At 43.9% G+C, this 22,895-nt stretch overlaps 1 protein-coding gene across 1 annotated transcript in view; it reads left to right on the forward strand.

The window, feature by feature from the left end:
- Positions 1-4,346: 4,346 nt before the first annotated feature.
- The window catches only part of myo1eb (myosin IEb), a 35,282-nt gene continuing 16,733 nt past the window's right edge, over positions 4,347-22,895 (forward strand). Inside the window, exons 1-10 of the mRNA XM_063198675.1 lie at positions 4,347-4,657; positions 8,710-8,847; positions 10,282-10,371; positions 12,078-12,172; positions 12,992-13,079; positions 14,534-14,623; positions 15,959-16,090; positions 16,549-16,683; positions 20,440-20,572; positions 21,092-21,288. Coding sequence (XP_063054745.1) covers positions 4,655-4,657; positions 8,710-8,847; positions 10,282-10,371; positions 12,078-12,172; positions 12,992-13,079; positions 14,534-14,623; positions 15,959-16,090; positions 16,549-16,683; positions 20,440-20,572; positions 21,092-21,288 — 1,101 coding nt within the window. The 5' untranslated portion in view covers positions 4,347-4,654. The remainder of the gene's footprint in view (positions 4,658-8,709; positions 8,848-10,281; positions 10,372-12,077; positions 12,173-12,991; positions 13,080-14,533; positions 14,624-15,958; positions 16,091-16,548; positions 16,684-20,439; positions 20,573-21,091; positions 21,289-22,895) is intronic.

Below are 22,895 nucleotides of genomic sequence, written 5' to 3' on the forward strand. Positions count from 1 at the left end.
ATCTGTTAGGTTAGGTTGCTTCGCTCTGGCGACTACACACACACACACACACACACACACACAGACACACACACAGACACACACACACACACACACACACACACACACACACACAGACACAGACACAGACACAGACACAGACACAGACACACAGACACAGACACACAGACACAGACACAGACACACACACAGACACACACACACACAGACACCCTTATTCACAGACGGAACATAGATTCGTGTTTCAGTACGCAAGCCCCATTCAGAACCCGTTTTGCAACTCCACACTGGCCCAACAACAGTGAACAGACACAGCAAGTGGTCAGGAGTATTTGATATAGAGGGATTATTACCTGTCAACTCCCCATAGAGGGATTACCCTGCCCTTCATTCTCCTCCTTGGTATCAGTGCACCTGTTTGGAGTGTGAAAAGCCCTTTTCATAAAACAACGAGTGTGTAACTCCTCTGTCGTTACAGGAGAGCCAAACCCTTTAGCAAGGAGCTAATTGTTAATAATACCCGTTTTTCACCTTTTGTAATGAAATACCAGTTCACCGAACCTCAAATTGACCCTACTGACTAATTATATGCAAAACCCAAAGAAATGCAATGAATTTAACCTTTAGATTAATATTTAACTTGTTGTCCATAGCCTACATAGCACACGATTGGTCAGAATCTGTTGTTCTGATTTTGTCTGTGAGGAACCTGAATTAGACTGGACGTGGGAAGAGGGAAGTGAGAATACTATTTGCGTGTCACTGGTCACCGCATGGATGACTACACATGGATGAGCTCATGTATGGTGTTTCTGAATGGGCTGAGATGATGAGCTCAGGTGTACCTTCATGGTCATAGCTGCTAATAGTCACAACTTAACATGCACCCTGTTTCAATCTCTCCCAGCAAATCTAACAGTACAGTGAACCAAAAACAACTCCGGGTAGTGTGTGGCTTTTTTTTGTGTGTGGCCCAATTTTCATTATTATTTTCTTGAACTTTGTCTGTCGATCAGTCAGAATGCAACTGCAAGCTCAGCAGCACCTCTCCCTCGGCTTAGAGAGGGCGGGTTGTTGAACTGTTCAGACTGCAACCTTGTCTTTACCACGCCAGGCGAGGACGCGTGCCGTGAAGTCTCACCGCTTCCCCCTTGTTGTCGCTGAGCCACTGGACATCAGTGTCAGTATGTGCTGGAGCAGAATGCAGACACGATCCACACAGTGTGTGTATTCCAATATGCAGACTTCCGTCCTCCACTTGTGCTCGTGGCCTCGCATGTTGCTGACGTGGAGAAAACAATTAAGTTTCCCTGCTGTCAGTCTGGCCGCAACAATTTTTGGGGGACTGTTCTTCATTCACCAATTGCAAATGAGGAAATGGCATTAGAGTTGTGCTTTTGCAAGATATTGAATACATTTTCTGTCATGATGAGGTCACAAGCAGGCAAGTGAGCAAGGAAGGATGGAAGTCTGCATATTGGGATGCACACTGTGTGCAACACTTAGGCTCCTGATCCAGTGCCTCTGGAGAGTGGAGTGAAACTGATGGGGCTTCAGTTCATGACGACTCGAGGGACTAAAACTACACCAGACATTTCAATTAACCTGTGAGGGTGGCAGTGGGGAGTGTAAGAGACACATACTGAGTGCATTCCAATACGCGGACTCCTGTCCTCCACTTATGCTTGTGGCCTCTCGTTTTGTTAATGCCCCGCCTCCGTGGAAAAAAAAAAATCCTGCTGTCAGCCCAGCCACAAAAACTTTTGGAGGACTATTCTTCACTCACCATTCCGATTACAAATGAGAAAATGACATTAGAATTGTGCTTTTGCAAGATATCGAATTCAATTTTCTGTCGTCGGTGACGTCATAATGAGGTCACAAGCAGGCAAGTGAGCAAGGGAGGATGGGAGTCCGCATATCGGAATGCACACAATGCTTCCTGACGCCTTTGAAGACACTTAAATTGCTAATGCTATGACTGTATGAGGTAGGGTCGTTCAGGTCTTTTGCCATGATAAAGACATGGTGTAACGTCGCTTGAAACCAATGAGTATTTCCCTGCATTTAATTAAAACAAGCATTTCTCCCAAAGGGTCTCAAGTGTTTCAAACGGGATGAGGAGAAATCTTTTAACACAAACCTATTTCTAACTCTCGTCTAAGTGTGTGTGTGTTTGTGTGTGCACATTAGGGGCCTACACTACAAAGCTGGTTCAGGAGTAAACCAGGCTAAGTTAAGAGGTGAAATCATCTAATAGAAAAAAGCCTGGCGTGATGGTTTATTAGATGATTTACCTCCTAACTTAACTTGGTTTACTCCTGAACCAGCTTTGTAGTATAATAGGCCCATGAACAAATCAATCAGAATGTATTTTTTTTGCAAGTCTCCCAACTTCAAACCCATTGCAGTTCTACACAGCATCTGTTTGTGTTGTTTCTTTTCTACAACAACCTGTTTGTGTTTCTTTGTAACCTGTTTTAACGGACCAGCTCTTGCGATCATGTGAATGACCTCCCTTAACTTGTGAATGTCTCTTTGTATAATAAATTAAATGTACTTGTTTGTTTATTGTATTTTGTGAGTCATGTTAGCAGGCCTCTTAATAATGATTATACAGGCCCTGCCGTGGCCAACAGGTAGGGCACTCGTCTGCCATGCGGCCGACCCGGGTTCAATTCCCGGCCTGGGTCATTTGCTGACCCCTTCCCATCTCTCTCCTCATTCGCTTCCTGTCTACCTCTCAAACTGTCCTGTCAATAAATAGACCAAAAAAATCAATCGAAAATCGAAAAATATCATGGGATTTATGGTGCTACTCAGTCACATCGAGGCTCTCAGTAACATCACGATTTGGCAGGTGGCCTAACTTTCCATGAAAAGAAGAACACACATTAGGTCATACCACAGTCTGTGATGTGGGGTGATGTCATCGCACATTGTGTGTTGTCAATGCTGAATTAATCATACATCCGTTAGGATAGAAATGCTGCCTTCATATTTTCTCATCAGTTGGCAAATAGTCTGTACTACAAATCCTTAAAGGTTCTTGTATGCATACTAGTTAAACAATTTAATGAAACATTCCACAAGTATTAAAATCCATTAAACATTTTCATAATTTGTAAGGAGGGCATCAGTGGTTTAAAACATTTACTTGTGTGTGTGAATACTAGTCTAGGTCTTCTTAAACTGGGAACACTCAGCAGCTATAGCCTCCCGCAAATCATGCTGACAGAAGTGTTCTATTGTGGCTGTAGATTTGTGTTAAAGGATAACTTCAGCCAATTTCAACATGCAGTTGTAATGCTCACACTACCCTGGACTTGTCAGTACCTGAGATTTTTTTTCTTCAGCCTTTTCTGAAATCCTGGCCATTGTAATGGGGGCAGAGTTTGTTTACATTTAAAAAAAAAAACATCTTGATTTATTCCCAAAAACATCCAAAAGGTTATGCAACATCAGCAGACAACTAGCAAACAGCCATACCTTTTGGGAAAATATTTGGAGTTGGCCTTAGAAGGTTTTTAATGGAAACAAAATTCCCCCCCATTAGAATAGCTCAGATGTCAGAAAGGGCTGAGCTGAAAAATGCAGCATCATCGGGTACTGACAAGTCAAGCGTAGCATGAGCAGTACAACAGCATATTGAAATTGGCAGAAGTGCTCTTTTAATTGCAGCAGTGATTCTAGGGGCCCTTCTCAAAACCTAGGACAGTGCACTTCCAAGTGTATCAGCCTAATTGTGAAAGTGAAAGTGAAAGCCCATTGGGAAACTCCAACTCCCATTGTCATTGTGACACAGCACTCCACAGCACACAAGTGAACACTGCACACAACGAAATTGCATTTATGCCTCACCCGTGCAAGGGGGCAGCCCTCAGTGGCGCCCCAAGGGGAGCAGTGCGGTGGGACGGTACCATGCTCAGGGTACCTCAGTCATGGAGGAGGATGGGGGAAGAGCACTGGTTGATTACTCCCCCCACCAACCTGGCGGGTCGGGAGTCGAACCGGCAACCTCTGGGATGCAAGTCTGACGCCCTAACCGCTCACCCATGACTGCCCTAATTAGTCACACCCAGTGATTGGATATTCTTTATTAGTCACACCCAGTGATTGGATATTCCGTAGAGTTCACCAAAGCGTATCCAATCACTTGGCGTGACTGATCAGGCTGATACACTTGGAAATGCACTGTCCTAGGTTTTGAGAAGGGCCCTACCAGTGCGTTTCCTACCAGCAGTTCATTTGAGTGCCTGTAGATGGCAGCGTAATCACTGGTCTATCGGAGCGCACATTCCTCATTCCCATAATGCTTGACGCGCGCATTGGAGTTTTCGGAGTTTTGCCCTACCTGTCCACACTTGCCGCTGTTGCTGTTCATCAATTTCTTCACCTCCAACTTCCCTCAACCTGGCCTCTCCCTGCGCTCCTCTGTTCCTGTCCAAGAGAAGTCCAAGGAGTGGTCAAAGAATGAACATATTTCGTTGAAAAAGAAGACAGATCAAATGGAATATATACTTTTATTTTCATGAAAAGTGTTTTACCTGACTTTAATGAGATTCTTGACTACGCTGGTGTTCGCCGGAGGAGGTTTTCTTCAATCTTCATTTTTTTTAAGTAACAGGAAGTATTCACAAACGCCAAGACAGCCATGGTAAGTTTTATGGAAACTCGTTTGTAAAGCATGCATAAGAGACGTTTCAGCTGACGCCAAGACTTCTAGTGGACGAACCATTGAAAGACTATTGCAAATGAATTGGCACTTATCAAAAATCTTAAGATCGCATTGCATTAAATGTTTAGTTAGGCCCTACCATCCGTTTTCAATAACACCATTAGTAAGCAAATGTAGCCTATAGTTCAAACAAAATCATGACGCAAATCAAATCATCGCCTTGAAAGGAATAATTTGGTTTAGTTTCTCCCTGTGGATATGTGGCGTTTCATCTTCCGTACATGTCATGCACCACAAAGTTATTTCATGGCAATAATGCGAACGAGAGCCAACTTGCCTGGGCAGGGCCAGTCGCAGGAAAGAGAGGGGAATGCAAAGAACTTGAGACTAGAGGACTGACCTACAACCATAAAGCATAATAGCCTATAGGCTACATGAACATGCGCCATATTGATAAGGAATTGACAGGAGCCTACAGATTTATTTCTGTGCTTTGTATGCTGGCTCGACTAATGAAAGGATCCGGGGAAAATAAACAGTGTAATGTCACAGCCTTGCTTTACTCACTCGTTCCATGGCCATACTCATGACAGTGACAAATGTTCCTCTTCTGTTGTGAAAGTCCAGCTCACCCTCTCCACGCTACCCAGTTCTTGCAACACTAGTGCCAGCTGAGCTGACATCCTCATTTCTCTCCGTGTCCATATGTGGAATGATGAGCCCTGCGTGAAATAGATTACAAATAGCCAATGACCAATCCACTAATGGTCACCTTCCTGGTGATCATAATAATCATCATCACATTTTCTGTTCCTAACAGAAGGTGCACTGGGGGTGCTTGTCTTTTGCAATACATCTGAGTACTCCGGAATGAAGTGTTTCAAGTTGCTTGAATCAGGCATATTAATAAAACTGATGACCTTTCAAAATGGGCATATGACTAGGGATGGGGAAGCAAAGCAGATGTAGGCTATAACAACATCACTCTTTACTGACATGCCGAGTTAAACAATGATCTCATCCTCAATCATCAAAATTGACTTGAAGCCGTCAGTTCAGACCAGGCATGAACTCTTATTGCCATGAATAAAATTTCTTTCATTTCTATTCTGGCATGGAGTCAAGGGTAAGCGGTAAGCGGTTAGGGCGTCAGACTTGTAGCCCAAAGGTTGCCGGTTTGACTCCCGACCCGCCAGGTTGGTGGGGGGAGTAATTAACCAGAGCTCTCCCCATCCTCTTCCATGACTGAGGTACCCTGAGTATGGTACCGTCCTGCCGCACGGCTCCCTTGGGGTGCCATTTGGGGCTGCCCCCTTGCACGTGTGAGGCATAAATACAATTTCATTGTGTCCAGTGTGCACTTGTGTGCTGTGGAGTGCTGTGTCACAATTAGCCTACAATGGGAGTTGGTGGGCTTTATTGTGCACAGCATCCCGACCATCCTTACAGCACACGTTTACCATTTCTCCTTGTCATTTTATTTGTGTAGCCTATTACTTGTTATCCGTGAAGAGTACCAACAGCTGCCACAGTTTGTGGCACACATTGTGTGCCTGTAAAATGGGAACACGACACGCCTCAATGGCACTTGAAGCTGTTGTATGTTTACAGTCTGAGTAGCTGTCCCTTCAATCTGTATTTTACATAGAAATACTGGCCTGGGAAATCCCATGCTGCTTTGCACAATCACACTTGTGATATGGTCTGGTGTGGACCAACCAACCAGGCAATAGAAATGCAGAACAAGATATAAATTACGCATCATTTATGAATTACAATGTAGTTGTCTATATCAGACGAGCCGATGAGGTGGTTGAGAAGAGATGAGATGTCTGTTGAACTCCCCCTGTTTACAAGACAATAATAGACTGTACACCCACCTGTAGCGTAGGGACTTAGTACCTGGCAATCTTCAGGTGTGTTGTGGTCGTGTTGAAACTGACCCTCTAGGCCAGTGGCCGTGTAGTAGTTTCACCCAAACAGTCATCCAGGCCACTCCCACCGTGTGGCCAGGTATTTGTAGAGGTAATGAGTAACCTGTATTTATGCAGCCGGCTAGCTTGTTCTAGCTTCACCTACATACACACAAAGCCCTAACGAGTAACCTGCATTTATACACCAGCTTTACGTACATACACATGAATCCCTTGCTGGCAAGCAGGCAGACAACACTAATCATACACAGCTATTCTGGTACATTCAAAACAGTCATTTGAAATGTAAGATTACGGATACATTGTTTACCACACAATGTTTCCCAGAGTCCAAACAGCATTGTGTGGTGTTATATGTAAAAAAATGTTGGGCCTGTGTAAGTGTTATGTGTATGGCGCATTGACATGTGGCTGTTAAATCAATTTGTTGTGCTATATTTACATTCTGTGGTGCTGTGCCACAGAATGGTATATGTATGGGAAATACATATTATAATATGCCACATATTACCTACATGTAGAACAATTTTTAATGCACATTTGATGCATGATGCAGGTGCGGAATTAAAATATGTGGTCAGAGATTAAAATAACGAATTCAATGTTGCAAGAATTGTCATTTGTTAGTGGTGAACTGAGAACTCTTATTTAAACGTTTCACTATTCCTTTTTGATTTCATTTTGAATAATCTCTCGTAGCGGTCTGTGTACAGGTTTTCTTAACCCGGTCCATGATATCTAAATAGGCTTCATATCGGTGCTTTTTATCAGCACCATGCAGGTTAATGCCTTTTCCTGCAGTACTCTTCCCAAGTAACATGAGTCTACAGTGGATATATAACCGGATTACTACTCATGTTACTCTACAAAGGCTTTTAGCCACAAGAACGCTCTGCACAGCCAACTAAATGCTGATCTTGTATCAGGCAATTGGATTGATTGCATTGACTGGGAATAACAATGGGATGGGTCCAACCAGCCTCCATCCTGTCCTGTATGTCAGTGGTTCCCATGAATTCAAAATCATGCTGACTCTATTTTACATGTCATCACAACAAATAGACTGTCCCCATGTTTTGGGTTTTTAAAGTGATAATGTCCCATTTTTGGAAATAAGCTTATTTCACACCTCCCCTTGAGTGAAATAATAGGGTTTTACCATTCTCCTGTACTTTCAACCGTTCTCTGGCTATGGCTCAGTGCAAATTTTACCTTCATACTAGCAGTTAACATTGAGTCCTATGAGACCAGCTCGCGGCTGGCTGGTCTCATAGGACTCAATGTTAACTGTTAGCTTGGAGGTAAAATGTGTACTGCCATAACTAGAAAACGGTTGGAAGTACAGGAGACCGGTAAAAGCCTATTATTTAACTCAAGGGGAGGCGTGAAATAAGCTTATTCCCAAAAATGGGACAGTGTCCCTTTAACCTCACATTGCCTTTTCTGCTGGGAAGCTCCTTTTGGACCTAAGAATATTTTCGCGATCTGCACACCTCTCCAAATGCAAAAACATATTTTTGCTAAATTTTAATGCAAATGACAGGAAAGGTAAATAGCCCACATGTAATACCCATTGAAGTGAGTATTGTCACTAACAATGCATGGAAAGATCATAAAATCATATTTTCAGTCCATTCTGTCTTATGCAGCCCCTTCTGTCCACGGCCCTCCTGCAGGACCTCTGAGACCCCCTTATGGGTCCCGAACCCCAGTTTGGGAAACACTGGTATATGTGAATCTTTACTCTTGAAAACAGAGCAGGCAGCCTTCTATTGAAGGACTTCAACATTTCATGTCTTCTTTATGAAGAAAATACATTTAACAGCAATATGAGGTTAAAAACCCAGCAAATGGGGACAGCATATTTGTTGTGATCACATGTAAAATAGAGACTAGAGACTAAAATAGATTTTGAATTTAGGGGTCTTTTCTTGAAGAGATATGATCCGTTTGCGATGAATCTCTTATAATGGCAGCAGGATGTCTACAAGTGTGGTAAGTTTTCTCCTGACTGAAGTGAGTGTGTGTGCGTGCGTGCGTGCGTGTGCGTGCGTGCGTGTGTGTGTATGCATCTGTGTGTGTGTTGTATTGTACCAGGGGAGTAAGGAGCACTACCACTGGCAGACCCAGAATGTGAAGGTGAGCGGGGTGGATGACATGGTGCTGCTCTCCAAGATCAATGAAGACTCCATCACAGACAACCTCAAGAAGCGATACATGGACGACTACATATTTGTATCCTTAAAGGTACACTGTGCAGGAAATGGTCAAAAAAGGTACTGCAACTATGTCGATTATTGAAACTGGGCTGCCTATTGCCAAATTTGATATTTTCATGAAAGTTTACTAAGTAACAAAATAATATTTTCTAGTATGGGCCAAGAACAGTCATTTTTGCAGCTAAAAATGGTTAGTTCTGGAAATTCAAAATGGCGAACTATGGAGAAGATCCCCCTTTTCATGTATGAAAAGTGCAATTTTCCAGTCATAGTGAATACTTGGAATTTGATGGTGGTGGTAAGTATTCATGAAAAAGGGAACATTAGTGAATGACTAGCATGAATTCTGGAAATAAACAACTACAAATCTCACACAGTGTCCCTTTAAACCACTATCAATGTTGTTGTTACCACCTCAAGAACAGGTACTGGGCCCTAGCGTGGCCTAACAGTAAGGCACTAGGTTACTAGGCGGGCGACCCGGGTTCGATCCCAGCGTGGGTCATTTGCCAGTCCTTCCCCGTCTCTCTCCGTCCCTCTCTCACTGTCCTATCATGGATAACGCACAAAAGCTTTTTTTTTAAATCTTGAAAAAATAACAGATGCTGGATCTGGATGACTACAACACACCACCACAGTAATCTCACCCCCTACCCCCTGTGGTTTTATCTGGACTTTCCTACGCCTGCTAACCCCCCTCCCCTCTCTCCAATAATCTGGAACAACGTCTCTGCTCTAGCTAAAACAACTATTGCACTCAGAGACTCTTAATATAATGTGTAATATATGTGAAATTATCTGTATGTATATGTGCTACTACAGACACCTTAATTATATTATATTATACATTATATTATATTACATTACATTATAATCAATATTACTCTAGTCCACTCTACTCTACTCTACTCTACATATTTGCATCCAAACACTGCAGGTTGAGTGTCTTAGCCATGTTTGTTTCGAAATAGCTTTTGGAAGATTGTAATGTTACATGGGTGTTGCTGAAGATTAAGTATAATTATGTGTTGCAAAAGTTTTTCAGTGTCACCATATTGTATGTCAACAACAGGCACCAGCTTAACTTGAGTCAGATGTGTGTGTGTGTGTGTGTGTGTGTGTGCGTGTGTGTGTGCGTGTGCGTGTGCGTGTGCGTGTGTGTGTGTGTGTGTGTGTGTGTGTGTGTGTGTGTGTGTGTGTGTGTGTGTGTGTGTGTGTGTGTGTGTGTGTGTGTGTGTGTGTGTGTGCGCGCGTGCGTGCGCGCGTGCGTGCGTGCGTGCGTGCGTGCGTGCGTGCGTGCGTGCGTGCGTGCGTGCGCGTGCGTGTGTTGTGAATTCCCCACCCTATGACCTGCAATTGTAGATTGTAATCATTATTTGGGTATTCATAATTGATTTTTGTGCTGTGAATTCAGTGTGATGTGTCTCCACCTTAACCCATCTACTGAAAGACATACATCGGGGCCGTGCTGATCTCAGTCAACCCCTTCAAGCAGCTGCCGTACTTCACTGACCGAGAGGTGGAGTTGTACCAGGGCGCTGTAAGTCAAAAACTTGCTCCTGCAGCATTTTTGTATGAAGGTGACGAGGAGAGAGAGAGACACACACACACACACACACACACACACACACACACACACACACACACACACACACACACACACACACACACACACACACACACACACACACACACACACACACAGGAGAGAGAGAGAGAGAGAGACATGCACACAGAAGGGAGAGAGAGAGACATGCACACAGAAGGGAGAGAGAGAGATACACGCACACACAGAAGGGAGAGGGAGAGAGAAAAAGGGTTAGTGAGCGAGAAAGAAGTAGCTGACAGTCAGTCAGTGTGAGTTGATGAGTAATAACCACGCCTCTCCCCTGGAGAGCAGTTTTTTCTTTCCTTTTTTTCAGAGGAAACTGCTATTGCTACATGTCTGTGCAAGCATGTGTTGGTGGATTCTAAATCTGACAAGAGAGGGAACGACGCAGTTAGCTCCTGATCTCTTCCTCTTTGGCTACTCTGCAATAGCAGAAATGTGTGTGCGTGTGCGTGCGCGCGTTCGTGCGTGCGTTTGTGCGTGCGTGTCTGTGTGTGTGTGTGTGTTGGGGCTGGTGGGGCTGAAGGGGCCTTTACAGTAGCCTGTGTCAGTATGCTGCAAGCATCGACTTCCTTGAAGTGGGGATAGTAGTGTAGTGCAGGGCTTGACATTAACTTTTTCACTCACCGGCCACTGTGGCTAGTATTTTTCCTGGGTCATGGCCATTCAGCTACTCTATTAGCCACACATTTGATATTTTTTTCTTTATCATGATACTGTACATCTAACTTCAGAAGATAAGTTGCTAAAGCAAGAAGATGAGTGCATAGCTTTCTACTGTACATGGAAATAAATCAAACAAATAGAAACAGAGTAACTGAGCTTTTTCTTTAACTTAAATACAAACAATTGATACACAAGGGGCAAAATAGATGAGCCAATTGGCTAGTGACATTGAAATTGTTACTAGCCACAGCCAAGTTTTACCAGCATTTGGCTGGTTGGCAGGTGCCAGTGTCAAGCCCTGGTGCAGTGGTTACTGTCTGATATTATGGCTGTTTTTATACAATTGCAATAGTACTGCTATTCTGTATGCTACATTACATTCTATTGTCGCAATCACAGTCAGTTCTCCTTTTGACTTACATCTTAAGTCATTATGGTTAACCCTAAAAGGTCATTCTTGTATCACAGTCAGTTTCCCCTTTTCACCAAAGTCATTACAAGTAATCCTAAAGGTTCAAATATACGTACAAATAGACATAGGTGAACGGTCCCAAGTTTTGTCAAAAGCATCAAACTCCTAGGCACTTCAGGGTTACTTAGACAATTCAATGTGAAAGATCGGTCGCCACACACTGGTTTCTTGACTTTACAGATTTTATTGAGAAATAAAAACAGTGACCTTCCTCTTTTCTCTCTACTGTCCTGTCTAATAAAGGCAATAAATGCCAAAAGCCGGAATATAGTAGAATGTTTTGACATTGCTGATGTCTCTTTCAGAAAAGCCACACTCTCGAGTTTAATTCATTTGTCATGCTAACCCACTAAAATAAAACAGAAGAACTAAACTTGAGTGTGGCATTTCTGCAAGAAATGTACACATGTGTTCGCTCACAAACAAAGACCTTGTAAAAACAGTTTGGAGTTGGGAGCGCACCTTTTGAAAGATACTTAATTGCTGATGTCCCCACCAGGCCCAGTATGAGAATCCTCCGCACATCTACGCCCTGGCGGATAACGTGTACCGCAACATGATGATCGACATGGAGAACCAGTGTGTGATCATCAGGTGAGAGAAGGCTGCCGTGCAGTGCAGTGCAGGGCAATGCAGCATCCACATGGGTTTCATCGGCAAACATCGGCCAACTGGTTGGTTTAGTATCAGTGGTGTGGAGTGGAGATGTGTTCATTTGTGTCCAAGGAAAGCAAGAAGTTTGAATCCCTGTTTTCTGTCGTCCTTTTTGTTATTGACCATGGCTGCTTGAGACGGTTTCAAAAGACATTTTCCTCTCTTGCCTGTACAAACTCTGCCATTTGTCCCCCTTAATGGTGTTGTTGAAGTTATTCTTACATGCCTAGCTATTAATTAACACACTCGGGGTAGGGAAAGTGACATCACATTAAGAATATGGTAGCAGTTGACCAAGCATTTAATGATTCTGTCCCTGTTAGCCTTTTTTTCAAATGGTCAGACATTTACCCTAAGGATTCCCTAGGTAGCCTCTGGTAAGGCAGCAGTGATGGGAGTTAAGGATTAATCATGCTACTTTGGGAAATTCTAAATGTCCATCTATGGACATTTTCACCTATGCTGGCTGTTGCTGGTTGTTGTGGGGCTTTGTTGTATGTGTAAACATTAGACTGTAAGTTACATTACACATGTTTTACACATGAGGACAGCAGTCATCTTAACAGTCTTAACAAACCTAACAGGCAAAGTGGACAGTTGTCCAGGGCGCAGGGACAGAGGGGACCCAGAATTGGGTTCTCATTACATTGTATGTGTTGGGTGGGGGGCCCTTTCGTATTACTTTGTCTTGGGCCCTGCCAAAGCTGTCAGCTGCCCTGTGTGTGTTGTGTGGTTGACATGCTTGTCCTCTGCTTCTAGTGGAGAGAGCGGTGCTGGCAAGACGGTAGCAGCCAAGTTCATCATGAGTTACATCTCCAAGGTGTCCGGGGGCGGGCCCAAAGTCCAGGTGAGTGCATGTCTCTTCATTCTCAGTCTGTCTCATCAAAGCTCTCGGTCTCATTTACTCATCATTGCTTTTAAATCTTTGAGTTTTCTTCACAACACCAATTCGGGTCATGTGTAAAACGAGTCAAACGAGCTTAGTCATCATAGACAATTGGACTTCTTGTTAGAACTCTGTCAGTTCCTAGAGTCCATTTGCCTACCAAATAAACTCCCTCTACTCAGATGACATGGATGAATGAGAATTGAATGAGAACAGTCTGAGACACCTGTCAAAGACCTTTGTTGGGTTGAAACATTGTGAGGAGTTTAACCCATTTTAGCCTAAGCCCTTTTTGGGAAAAGGTGCCCTCTCTCTATTAAAACCTAAATATATCGGCCTCCGAAGCACATCCAAACATGAAATAAGTTGCATTTAAAAGCTAGAACCTTCATTTTGCATTGGAATGTGTTCATTCAGCTCTAACATACCCACATTGTTAATAAAGCAGCTAAAATCTCAAGAAGCTAAATACTGCGTGTATGTCGCTCCAGGACACAATGGGTTAATTAACCACAGCAAGGAAGCTTGTACAGCGTGTGGATATTTCTCTCCTCATTTTTCTTTCATGCACGACTACACCATATCCAGCACCCATAACAATTGCTTTTTCGGGATGTGTGCTTGCACTTTTTCACCAGGGATGAAATCCCTGCCCAACAGGATGTGCTCTACACTATTTAGTTTCTTCTGATAAATATATTTGTAGATTTGCATGTGCAAAGAAATTAAAATGTAAACACACTGATGAGTGACGAAAGCAACACTAAGTAATTAAACATCACTCTGATAAAGTGAACATCATCACTCTGATAAAGTAAGCGTCCTCACTAAAAGGCGATCTGCTAAATGTATCTCCATTAATCTAGACCATTTCTCCACTTTGGCAGATTTTTGACAATCTTCTACTCCAGTGGTGCTCAAACTGTGGTACGCGTACCACTGGTAGTACTTGAGACATCTCTGGTGGTACTTTAAAGAGTTCATTTTTTGTGCATTGATTTGAAGGCTGATCAAGTTGTTGCAGTCAAAAATGTCTCTTTGGTCTCACATTTTGTAATATTGAACTGTATGAATCTGAAAACATAATGCAGAATAATGCTAGGCAAGCAAGACATTTAAAAACAAACTTGCACTGAATGTGACCGTAGCTGTTGATGCCGTTATGAACCTCTCCTGTATTGACTGCCGAAAGTGAATATGGAAGGCCTTTGCTACGATATTCTAATGATGGTTGACAAGGTGGTACTCGGAGAGCTCAATATTTTCTCGGGTGGTACTTCACACAAAAAGTTTGAGAACCACTGTTCTACTCGATTTCCCGATTCACAATTTAATATCGTCATATCGCACTCCCTTATTTCTTCTCCTTCACTTCATTTCCCATTTCTTCCCTTTCTCTCTCTCTCTCCACACAGCATGTGAAAGACATCATCCTGCAGTCCAACCCTCTCCTGGAGGCCTTTGGAAATGCCAAGACTGTGCGCAACAACAACTCCAGCCGATTTGTGAGTTCACATTTCACGGCCAGACAGGGAATAACTTGAGGCAACATTTCAAAAACAAGTAAAAAAATATAAAATGACATCACATTGGCTTATAGGCCTGCAGTAGTAAACAGCAGCAGTTTTCTTTCCCAAATCCTTTGATTTAGCTGATTTCGAATGTTACCTGGATACGCCAAAAGGGTATGGAAGGACAATGGACCATCTACATTGCAGCTCCTTAATTGGCTCTGACATGATGATAAGGAGATGTATCATGATAAGCATGCAATCACTGGACCTTTACCCAGCTGAAAGCCTTCAATAGTGTGGTGCTAAAGAAGTAATCTAAGTCTCTCGCTCTCTCTCTTGCGGCTTGTGCCTGGAGTACTAATGACCAGCACCCTGACCCTGGCAGTAGTACACAGGGCTGAATTAACCCATTTATCAAATCCTAAATATCTCAGCCCCCGAAGCACATACAAACATGAAATAAGTTACATTTAAAATCTAGAACTTTCCTTTTGCACTAATTTAGTGTTCATTCAGCTGTAACATACCCACATCTTAAATAAAACAGCTCAAATCTCAAGAACTTGAATGCAGCGTATGTCGCTCCAGGACACAATGGGTTAAGGGGCATGCTAGATATGGCTGCAGCCTAGGGCCCCCCCCCACGTGCTATTGTGCATCTGATTGTCCAAGTCAAAAAATGGCATAATTGTGACCTGAGGTGATATCGAAACATTCATCGATCCTGCACAGTCGTTATGTTATCCTTAATTCCTAGCTCGTAATTATGACACCATGTAATTTTGTAAAAAAAAAAAAAAGATGTAATATTGATATTTAGGCAAAAATGTGCCTTCCGGCGGGGCCCACCGTAGCCTGTAGCCTAGGGCCCCCCCTGCCATCCTAATCCGACCCTGGTTGTACACATTAAGCCAGGGATACCCAATGTGATGTGATGTAGCCTACAGATGCAGCTGACTCATTGCTTTCTTCAGTCTCCTCCTGCTAACTCAGGGTGCTGGTGGTGTGTGCACAGAATTTCAAATGATTTTTAAGACTTGCCCCCCTCCATCCCTATCGATCAGTCTTGCTTTCAACCGTGAGTAGAGCTGGAATCATTATCTTCCCCAACCTGTGTGTGTGTGTATGTGTGTCTGTGTGCTGCGCGCGCGCGAGTGCTGTAGTACAGATCCGGACCTATCTTTGCCTGATGTGCCCCACCGAGCTCTGCAAATTCAACTCGTGTTTCTCGCGTCTTATGTTGTCAGTATTGCTGTCAGAGTTGTGGTCGTTAGCCCCACTGAGTGATTGTACGTCATGTTTGACTTCATTTTCTTCTGCCTCTAGGGTAAATATTTCGAGATCCAGTTCAGTCGAGGAGGGGAACCCGATGGTGGCAAGATTTCAAACTTCCTTCTGGAAAAATCCAGAGTGTGCTCGCAGAATCACGGGGAGAGAAACTTCCATATCTACTACCAGGTGGAACACACACACACACACACACACACAGATCTATTCCCCTATGCTATCACAATAATGACTTATGCCTTCAAGGCCTCCTTAAAAGCCTCTATTGCAGCCAGAAGTCTTGTAGTCTGGCCCCAGCATCTTAATGCCCATCAATAGCAATGCATTTGCGTCCATTAATGTAATAAAGTTCAATATGTGCTGCTGATATACTTTCCCTTTCATTTTCCTTTGATATGGTTTTATCCTGGTCTGGTCCCCGGATAACCATGTAGCTGATGTGGATGAATTTGAAGCTTAATGATGGCACTTTTCAGATATTTTTGTCAGCATCTTAATGGCTGTCCTTCACTATCCTGTCTCATGAAACATAATAAAGGCTTGAAAAGCCCCCCCAAAATACTTTGAATAACGAGGGGCAGGTGAGATGATTGTGTGCGCTTGTGTTGTCTTCTTTTCTTCTTCTCCAGCTCCTGAACGGGGCGACTAAAGAACAGAGGGAGAACCTGGGCGTCACCACGCCAGACTACTACTACTATCTCAACCAGTCAGGCACGTACACCGTGGAGGACGTCAACGACAAGAAGGAGTTTGCAGACACCATGGTGAGTTATGAAGAGCTATCATTTTGTTTTATGGCGGTGTAGATTTGCATTACAACCTCCAAGCGAGCGGAATACGGTTTCTGTTTTGATTATGTTGAAAGAGCCGACTAGCCGTGTGTGTGCATGTGCATGTGCATGTATGTACGTATATCAGTGTGTGTGTAGAAACTTATTATTTATACATTTACCTAACATTTACGAGACTTTGGCAACCTGACGTGGTCTTATGGCCTTTGCACAGTCTCAGACCTTCCATAGTTTCCCAATATTCTGTGGGAAGCATTTAGGGTTCTTATAGTGAAGTGTAGTGGTGTGATGATTGTTGTTATTGTTATCTTATAGAAGGCCGTGTCAGTGGTAGGCCTGTCTCCAGAGCAGTGGATTGATGTGATGTGGTGCGGTGTGATGTGGTGCGGTGTGATGTGATGTGATGTGATGTGATGTGAGGTTTTGTCTGTGTGATGGTTTGTTTTGATGTTACTGATGTTGTCATCCCACAGGGGGCCGTGTCAGTGGTAAGACTCTAGGCTTCTTTCCAGATGAGTGTTGTGATGATTATATTATGTGATGTGATGATTGATGTATGACATGATGTTGTCCTACCTTGTCAGTGGTAGGTCTGTCCCCAAACAAGTGTAGTGCATTCTAGTGCAGTGATGTGATGTTGTGTGTTGTTGTAAGATGCCATGTCAGTGATAGGCCTGTCTCCAGACGAGTGCACCATAATATTTCAGATTGTGATTGTGATTGTGGATGTGATGTGATACTGGACTCTTTGGTGTCTCTCCGCTCTGCCTGCATATCTCTCTCTCTCTCTCTCTCTCTCTCTCTCTCTCTCTCTCTCTCTCTCTCTTTCTTTCTTTCTTTCTTTCTTTCTTTCTTTCTTTCTTTTTCTCTCTCTCTCTCTCTCTCTCTCTCTCTCTCTCTCTCTCTCTCTCTCTCTCTCTCTCTCTCTCTCTCTCTCTCTCTCTCTCTCTCTCTCTCTCTACCCCCCCACCCTCTGTTTTACATTACCCCCTTTCTCTGTCTGTCTCTTTTTCCTTTCCTTTCTCTGTCACACACACGCATACAAATGCACCTGTGCTCTCACAAACACATTCACACGGGTCACATACACATAGACCTACAAACACAAAGCTCTTGACGATGTCGTCTGCCTTTATTGAAAAAATTGTATAAAAGTAAAAATTATGGCATCATCAGGACAGAACAAAAGCAAAAAAAGAAAGAAATTAATATTTAGGCAAGCTACAGGAAAAAATGTAACCTGTAAAACACTTAAAACATCATGCGTATCAAACTACATAAGAAATTGTACAACACCTAACTTATGTAAATGAATGATAAAGACATCAGAAGGACACTTTGGTCACGAGAGAAAGTCACATTTACGGAGGAGCATTCAATACACACAGAGAGCAAGATTTCATGTATATAAAATTTACCATGGCTACAGGTGTAGGTCCCAGCATTTTTCTGGGACACAGGGGGAATGTTGAGGGAGTAATCCCCTGACTGGCTGCCATTCAACATGTACGTCCCTTCCTGTGGGTGGGTCGGGTTGATGATGATGCTGCCATCCCATGTATTTGCTGACCACTGCACTTGTTCTGGAAAATATCCTCTGAAATTGCAAGGAAGAGTGACATTGTCCTTTTCATACGTAACTATTACTTGAGTAACAATCACCAGCACCTGGTATATAGCCCTGTCACATTGGCCTCCTAGCCACATCGTGCATATTACTGATTCTTGTTGCATAGTCCCAGAGAGTGTAATCACAGAGCTGTTGCTATCCACCTGCAGCCTGTCGTTAAGATGTGGGACTAGGGGCTCCAGAGAGGAGCTGGTGTCCAGGAGCAGAGAAAGATCTTTATCACCATAATTGCCATGTTTATACAGTTTCACACTGCTGCCGTTTCCCATGGCACTATAAGACTCACACAGTGCAGCACTGCCGTTTTTAACAAATACAATAGAAAATAGAGAATCTGCACAGACAGTGAGGTTGTAGAGGGCACTTTCCACTGGACTTTTACCTGTCCACTTCTCCACCTTGTAGCCCCCACTATGGGACATGACGAGGTTGTTCAGTATAAAAGCACTGTCCTTACCATGGCAGGTGACATGGTAGCCATCTGGCTGTATAGCAACAGGTCATCAGCTCCTGCGAAATCATATTCAAATTCAGCATTTAATCCTTTTTGGTCAATCACGAGAGATGGAGCCAATGTGAGGTGGGCACCAGAGATGTAAACCAGCAGGAGAAATGCTCTCATGCACTTAGCTGTCCCCATTTCGAGGTCGAAGTTATGCTGCGTTTAGTTTTTTTGTGTTGTTCTATATGTCCGTATGTTTGCGTCCGTTGCATTTAGTCTTTTGCGTCAGGGTGTTTGTGCTGCATTTAATGTTTGCGAGTCCCGCAGGCAAACAGAGCCAACCTCTATCTAGCCTAGCATTTTTTTTGAGGTGGGTATATATTTGTGCTATTCTAAATAATGCATCAATCAATTTTAGGTGGGTATACTGAAATCCCTGAAATTTTCAGCTGGGTATACTGCGTATAGTGGCGTTCTACGTAGCCTACATCACTGGTGTATATGCGATCACACGCTTAAGAGCGGTCATGGTTAATTTCAGGCGGTCACGCCACGCATTCATGTGACGGTGCATTGTCACAGAGCTTCAGGACCTGCTGGGCCAACAAGGAGATGTCTCGTTATCACCGAGCACCATATTGATTACTTACTGCATGCTGTCAGGCCTTGTACAAAAAATAGTGACATGTGACGTGTTGTGATGTGAGGTGATGTTTGAATGATGTTTTCCTGTTGGAGGCCATGTCAGTGGTGGGCCTGTCACCTGTCCTGTCCTGTCCTGTCCTGTCCTGTCCTGTCCTGTCCTGTCCTGTGATGTGATGTGATGTGATGTGATGTGATGTGATGTGATGTGATGTTTATAGTTGCCCTACAGGAGGCCACTCCTGACAAGTGTAGTGCAGTAATAGGATGTGATGTTTATTGACAATAGGATGTGATGGTTGGAGGCCTTGTCAGTGGTAGACCTGTCTCCAGACGTGTTGTGTGGAGTGGTGTGATATGGTGTATTGTGGTAGTCCTTTAAGTGGCCATGTCAGTAGGAGGGCTGACACCAGACGAGACATTTGTTGTTGCCCCGTTGTAGGACTTGGGTTCTTACCATTCTCCTTACTACCGTCCTCCCTTGTGCTTTTGGCCTCGTGATGATTGATGTAGTTGATGATAGAAGTTTCATTTCATATCTCACAATGGCGTGATTCAAAGGTCATTTTGTCATTTGCAATCGGGATGTTGAATCAGTCCCCCAAAAGTTGTTGTGGCTAGGCTGACCGTGGGGAAACTGGTCAAGAATATGTCGGTAGTAGACCTGTCTCCAGACGAGTGCTGTGCTGTGCTGTGCTGTGCTGTGCTGTGCTGTGCTGTGCTGTGCTGTGCTGTGCTGTGCTGTGCTGTGCTGTGATGTGATGTGATGTGATGTGATGTGATGTGATGTGATGTGATGTGATGTGATGTGATGATGTTATATCATGTTATATTACATTATATCATGTTATATTACATTGTATCATGTTATCTTACGTTGTATCATGTTATATTACGTTGTATCATGTTATACAGTATATTACGTTGTATCATGTTATATATTACGTTGTCTCGTGATGTATTACGTTGTATCATGTTATATTTCGTTGTATCCTGTGATTATGTCTTCCTATAGGAGGCCATGTCAGTAGTGGGGCTGTCTCCAGATGAGTGTGACACGGTGCTGCAGATCGTCGCCGGCATCCTCCATCTTGGAAACATCGCCTTCAGAGAGGAGGGAAACTACGCTGTAGTTGACAGCGAAGACTGTGAGTAGTATACACACACACACACACACACACACACACACACACACACACACACACACACACACACACACACACACACACACACACACACACACACACACACACACACACACACACACACACACACACACACACACACACACACACACACACATTCGGGCGAACACACACAGGCAGACAGATATACGCACATGCACAAATAAAGGCGGATATATGCCCACATAGATTCACACACAAACACACACACATGCACTCACACACACACCCACACAAACTGACACACTTGAATAAACACAATGGGCTTCCAGCACTTAAATGCTTTATTGATCCTCTCTGTCTCTGTCTCTGTCTCTGTCTTTGTCTCTGCCTCTCTCTCCCTCTCCCTCTCCCTCTCTCTCTCTGTTCTCTCTCTCTCTCTGTCTCTCTCTCTGTTTCTCTCTCTCTCTCTCTCTCTCTCTCTCTCTCTCTCTCTCTCTCTCTCTCTCTCTCTCTCTCTCTCTCTCTCTCTCTGTAATACAGTCCTGGCCTTCCCTTCGTTCTTGCTGGGCATCGCCCAGGACGGCCTGAAGAGCAAGCTGACGAGTCGCAACATGGACAGCAAGTGGGGCGGCAAGACCGAGACCATCTCCGTCACCCTCAACACGGAGCAGGCCACCTTCACCCGAGACGCCCTGTCCAAAGCCCTCTACTCGCGCCTCTTCGACTTCCTCGTAGACGTGAGTCTCTCTACATCAGGGATGAGCAACTCGAGGCCCGGGGGTCCACATGCGAACCGCATCCTCACTCAGTGCCGCCCATAGATTAAACATTATATAAAAAAGGCCAGATTTACTACTGAATCAATCGATTGTAATTATACTGTTGGCTGATACGAAAGACTCTTATTGCTTTCAAACAATATGTTTGCAGTCAGTGAGCAACCAAGTGCTTCTCAAATTCTGCAAGTTGCAGTTAGGTCCATGGTCATGTGGTCCTCTGATGGGGGTGATGAAAATATGTGGCCCTCATGGAAGTTGTTGCCCCTCATGGAAGTTACCCATCCCTGCTCTACGTAGTGGCCTCCACTGGCATTGTATTACCTGTATTGGCCATGAAATAGCCACAGCTGCTTAAAGGGAAATGCCATTTTTCGTAAACGGGGCCTTAATTCTGATCTAAATTGCAATATATTACTCACCCATGGTACTTTAGAGTGATTTGGAGCCATCTGGGAGAAACTAGGTTGCACAATATTCACAAAATGCCATACAGTGAGAGTTGGCAGGGCATTGCTTTAGTTGCCAATAATGAAAATCAATCAAACAAACAAACAAGTGTAACGGAGGCTAACTAGCACAGAGTTGGCGTAGAACGTTGGTAAACCTCCCTCCGATAGCTTCATACAGTCTCGTGCCGTTGGGCCGAGAGACTAGACTGTGTCTCCCATTGCTGGACCGTTGTAGTTGACGAGGATGCAGGTTCGATCCCCGAGGGGGGTGAACAGGTGCAAGATGACCTCTGTCACAGTGGTGCCGTGACCCGGATGGGAGTGAGGTTTAAGGGGGAGAGTGTAACGGAGGCTAACTAGCACAGAGTTGGCGTGGAACGTTGGTAAACCTCCCTCCGATAGCCTCATACAGTCTCGTGCTGTTGGGCCGAGAGACTAGTCTCTTAGCCCAGCGGTATCGTACTGTGTCTCCCATTGCCGGACCGTTGTAGTTGACGAGGATGCAGGTTCGATCCCAGAGGGGGGTGAACAGGTGCAAGATAACCTCCGTCACACAAGCAAACAAATAAACAGTGGCCTTCCTGGTGTAATTCTCAGTTTACCTTAATGTATTTGATGCCATTTATGTGCTGCTTACACAAATATGATACTTCATCTCAAGCTATACGTAGCTTATTTATTTAAATTTCTGTGTTCTTTCACTGCGGAGAAACGCCACCAGTAACAGAATGGCTTTGAAAATATTGTCATCTTTAGAGAAAAGTTGTTTGGTGTTTCTCTAATACCAGCTCAGAACATTATTTTATCTGCACAATTAAGTTCATTTACAGAAACCTTGCTTGTGTGTGTGTGTGTGCGTGCGTGCATGTGTGTGTGTGTGTGTGTGTGTGTGTGTGTGTGTGGTGTGTGTGTGTGTGTGTGTGTGTGTGTGTGTGTGTGTGTGTGTGTGTGTGTGTGTGTGTGTGTGTGTGTGTGTGTGTGTGTGTGTGTGTGTGTGTGTGTGGGTGTGTGTGTGGGTGTGTGTGTGTGTGTGTGTGTGTGTGTGTGTGGGTGTGTGTGTGTGTGTGTGTGCGTGCGTGCATGTGTGTGTGTTAAAACCTGTATTCTTTCCTCTGA

Source organism: Engraulis encrasicolus, chromosome 5, assembly GCF_034702125.1.
Source record: "Engraulis encrasicolus isolate BLACKSEA-1 chromosome 5, IST_EnEncr_1.0, whole genome shotgun sequence".
In the NCBI taxonomy this organism is placed as follows: Eukaryota; Metazoa; Chordata; class Actinopteri; order Clupeiformes; family Engraulidae; genus Engraulis; species Engraulis encrasicolus.